We start from the raw sequence: 4,472 nt of genomic DNA, 5'->3' as shown, positions 1-4,472 counted from the left end.
TTTTTCAAGACAGGGTTTCTCTGTGTAGCCCTGGCTGTCCTGGAACTCACCTTGTAGACCAGGCTGGCCTCGAACTCAGAAATCTGCCTGCCTCTGCCTCCAGAGGCAGGGATTAAAAGCATGCGCCACCACGCCCAGCATTAGTTGATTTTTTTTGAAACAGGGTCTCTCTACATAGCCCCGGCTGTCCTATAATTCACTACGAAGACCAAGATGGTCTTGAACTTGCAATCTGCCTGCCTCTGCCTCCCAAGTGCTGGGATTAAAGGGGTGCAACACCAAACCCAGCCTTAAAATCTTTATTTTTTTAAGGAATTAAAATTAGGAGTAGAACGATGACTCGGCGGTTAAGAGTACTTCCTATTCTTGCAGAAGATCTGCGTTTAGTCCCCGGCACCCATGTGGTGGCTCAAACCATCTGTCACTTCAGGTTCAGGGGATCTGATGCCCTCTTCTAACCCCCATGGGCCCTAGGCATGTATATAGTGTACAGACACCCCTGCCAGCAAAGCATCAACACATGCTCTAAAATAGAAGCAATTCCAACATTTCTAATTGAAATTTATTTCCAAACCTAGTACTATTTCTAGGTATAGGGGACTGCCACAGGGTCTCAGTCGGAACTTGAGATTGTGTTAACTTTGAGGAATAAGGGAACAACATTGACGAGAAAGACAAAGGAGGTCTCCCTGGAGAAGAGGAATGGAGAGCAGAGGTCCCAAGGGGCTAGACTGAGGACAGACAACAAAAGTCTGAGAAAACAAAATAACACAAGGGCAAATAGCAGGAAATAACAAAGAAAGTAACAGGAGGTGATACTGAGAAGAAAATCCTGGGTTAAGCATGGCAGCACACATACTGGTAAGGCGGGAGGGGTGTGTGTGTGTGTGTGTGTGTGTGTGTGTGTGTGTGTAGTATCTCCCAGGCAAGCCCAGTGGCCTCATTTCAAACATGGGATCTCACAGCAGAAAACTGACTCTTGAGGGTTGTCCTCTGACCAGTGCATGATTGGCATGAGTGAACCCACACTCACATATACAGACATCAAACACACATATGCAAATACAATCACGAAATTTTAAAGATTGACCTTTGTCTGTTGGCAAATGCAGGTGTATGTCTGTGTCTATTTATGCATGCATCCATCCATACATGTATGGATGGATGCATGCATGGACATATGTGTGCAGGTCAGTCTCTCTTTCCTTCCACCCCTCAGGCACTAACCACCTGTTGGCAGGGGTGTGTACACAAAGTCTTTGTAACCTGAGACTCACCTACTAAGTTAGGTGGCCTAGAGCCACTTGTGTCCACCTCTCCTGTACTATGGTTACAAGAACACACATCTCATCAGTGTTTTACGCAGGTGCCTGGACTTGAACTCTGCTACTTAAGCTTGTGTGGCAAGCACTCTACTGACAGAACCATCTCCCAGCCTTTGAAGCTAGTTTTTTTTTTTTCAGAGTGGAGAAAGGAACCTCTTTCCGTCATACCCAAGAAGGGAGGTGAAACACTCCACCCAAGACCCTGACCCGACCGCCCACCTGTGTCTCATACCTGGACGATATAGAGACAAGGACAGTATTGGGCCCCTCCTCCGATGCTGATCCCAATCAGGTTCTGAGCATCCTTCTGTAGGGTGACCTTCCCAGGCACAGTGGGGATTCCTCTGGGCAGAGAAACAGGTGACAGTGGATTCTGGTGAAAGATGGACTGGAAGGGGCAGGCTCCCGTGTCCAGAAAAGCTCCAACAACCTACACAAAGCAGCATCTTCCTTTCCCCTCCAGAAAGAGTGATCTGTACCAGAACACGTTCAAGAGAGACGCAGCTGGAGGGTCAGAGCCCAGGGCTGCCAAAAATCTGCAATGGGACTTTAACTCCACGGAAACTCGAAGATTCAGGCAAGCTCCATCCTTGTAGCCCTTCTCGGGTTCTTGCAGGGCATGGCAATGCCCTTCCTTTAGATGAGAGTTACTCAACTAACTTCCAGTCATCTTCCTGCTCAGACACAGGCATTCATTCACAAGGCAACTTAGGCTGTCCCGTGGATAGGCTCAGGTGTCAGGCTGAAGCCAATTTTTACTGAAGGCCAATTTCCTAACAAGCAATGGCTGCTCACATCTTAAGGGCTCATGGCACACCAGGCCATGAGATCTGCCCACTCTAACGGTCAGACAAATATGGTTTTTGAAAGTCTACTTTACTAATCATCTGTGTGGGGGAGGAAGGTCTGTTTGTGATATTCCCATCTAGCCTTTGCAACCTGGCTCTGTCGCCTTCCCAGCAACCCCTAGCAGTACCTGGACCATGCCTCCAGGGTTCTCATGGCCCCAATCATGTTTATCTGTCAACCTGTCACAATTCCCTCCAAAGTTATCTACTACTGGCATGTCTGGGCCCATTTCTACTCTCCGTACACCGAGAAGAGAAAGTGTGTGGAGCTAGGACACCCAAGGACACGAAGGACCTGGGTCCTCAGCTCTCGGGTCTTGGGGAAGCGTATACTCACAATTTATCCTCCTCGATGTCATAGTCTAAGTCTGCAAACATGGTTCCGAGAGTTGGGGCCGACTGGCGAACGGCCCAGCTCGGGAGGGGAATAGGAAACTGGGTCTGACGGAGAAAAGAACACAGGGCTTCAGGGAGCTGAAGTGCCCAGATGCCAACCCCGGGCTGCCACCTCTCGCCCACGCGGACAGCGGGCCTCTGGCCCTCCCCTCCGGCCCGGGGCGGGGAGCCTCAGGCGGGAAGGGCGCGCGGAGAGCTGGGGGTCGGTGATTCTTACTTGGTACAGGGGAGGACCCCAGGCCAGGGCGACGGGCTCGGATTCTGGAGCCCGCCCCACGGTCTCCAGAGCCTTGGGAGCCGCTTCAGTCGCTCACCGAGAGAGTGGGTCCCGCTGCCAGGCCCGGGCCAGGCTGGCACCTGAACCCACCTGCCGTTCCACCTGGCGGCGACCGCGACTGTCGCGTCACTTCCGGTTGGACGCGGAAGTCCCGCCTCTCCCCTGGGGTCTTTGCCCCAATCCCCGCAGGCAACCCTTCTGTCTCCGCTCCCGGACGCTCTGAACCAGGAAAAAGAACAAGTGTGTTGGTGGAAGTTCGCCGTTAGTGTGGAAAAAAGAAAAGAAAAGGTAGAAAAGGTCTAGACATGCCGGCGGCCCCGGACCCCGCCCTTGGCCGCTCCGCCATCTTGGGGAGGACAGAGCTCTTCCCAGTTTCCCTAGCGGCACTCTGGGGACCACTTAGGCCGCGCGGTTGCCGGGGCAACGGGAGCATCCTGGGGCCAGCGAAGTTCAGTGAACTGCAAAGCTCAAGACCTCTGCCTTCACATTTTCAGTACCACTTCCTAAGGAAAGCCTGTGTCTCCTCCACGACAAAGCGTTAGTGCTGGAAGGTTCCCGCTAAATCCCAGCCTCACAAAGAAAGAAATTAAGATTCTGAGAGAGGGAGTAACTTTTTTCAGAGATGGTAACAGTCGGTGTAAGATCCAGATCTTGGTCCCGAGAACCTTACCGCCAGTCTGGGGGTCTTTGAACATCTGCGCTAAACTCAAAGATGTGAGAGGTATATTCCGTGGGCTTTCTCTTTTTCCGATTTCACTCGTCTTTTCCCCACATACGGTCTATTACCATTCAGTAAGTGTTTCTAAGGTATTTTGGCAAAGGATCTCTCACACCAAACCTCCTTCCTTTGTCCTGAGACCCCTGGAGTCCTCTTGAAGATACAGCCTCCATGTTCCTACCGCTCAACAAATACCATCAGTGCTTCCCAGCTGGGGAGCTCCAATCGTATCTCCCCACCAACTTCTGCTGCCAATGTTTATGTCCAATGGGTTCGCTGGAAGAGAATGGCCCTCTGGGGAACCACAAGGCTAGCAACCGCCTCATCCAGGAAGAGTGGGACCAGTGTCCTTCCTCAGCTGGGAACAGGGTGTGGAGGAGGCACAGAGGTCCTCGTGCTCACAGATAAGCACCAGGGGAACCAGGAATGTTAATCGCACAAGGTTGTCACTTAATGGGTGAGATGGATAACCTGGTTTTGCCCGGAAGGCTGGGAGCAGGTGTGGTTTATAGCTTGGTGGCCTTTGGTGTGTCTGCATGGTCAAGACCACACTGGGTCTTGAGTTTGTTTTCTCAGTTAATTTATAGAACAAATCTTTCTGGAAGATGTATTTTACATTTGTATTTTTACAAAGAGTCTCAGTGTAGCCATATCTGGAGCTTTGATGTGCACATTCAAGCTAATTATCACCAGGAAAGGTGTTTTTTTGTTTGTTTGTTTTTGTTTTTTTACCAATTTGTGTGATGCTTAAATATGCCCCAAATAAACTACACAGGGTCAGGCACTCAAAAAGTTTGAACCTACACTGGCTACTGAGTCACACTGGACCAAACTGCTGCCTTGCCTCTCCTGATTGACACACCACTCACTGCCTTGCTGTTCACAGAGCCCTCCACAGGGGTGCCACA

At 50.8% G+C, this 4,472-nt stretch overlaps 1 protein-coding gene across 3 annotated transcripts in view; it reads right to left on the bottom strand.

Moving 5' to 3' along the window:
* The window catches only part of Pick1 (protein interacting with PRKCA 1), a 19,461-nt gene extending 16,271 nt beyond the window's left edge, over positions 1–3,190 (bottom strand). The window contains exons 1-3 of one of the 3 annotated variants that reach the window (XM_021216455.1): positions 2,937–3,190; positions 2,511–2,614; positions 1,558–1,669 (exon numbers count right to left, since the gene is read on the bottom strand). In XM_021216455.1, the coding sequence (XP_021072114.1) occupies positions 1,558–1,669; positions 2,511–2,551 (153 nt within the window). In that variant the 5' untranslated portion in view covers positions 2,552–2,614; positions 2,937–3,190. Of the gene's footprint in view, positions 1–1,557; positions 1,670–2,510; positions 2,615–2,786 lie in introns of all 3 variants that reach the window. The other 2 variants (XM_021216453.2, XM_029548179.1) reach the window with 2 other exon arrangements.
* Between the last annotated feature and the right edge of the window lie 1,282 nt (positions 3,191–4,472).

This window comes from Mus pahari, chromosome 17, assembly GCF_900095145.1.
Source record: "Mus pahari chromosome 17, PAHARI_EIJ_v1.1, whole genome shotgun sequence".
In the NCBI taxonomy this organism is placed as follows: Eukaryota; Metazoa; Chordata; class Mammalia; order Rodentia; family Muridae; genus Mus; species Mus pahari.
This window is presented reverse-complemented; position numbering and strand designations above follow the sequence as displayed.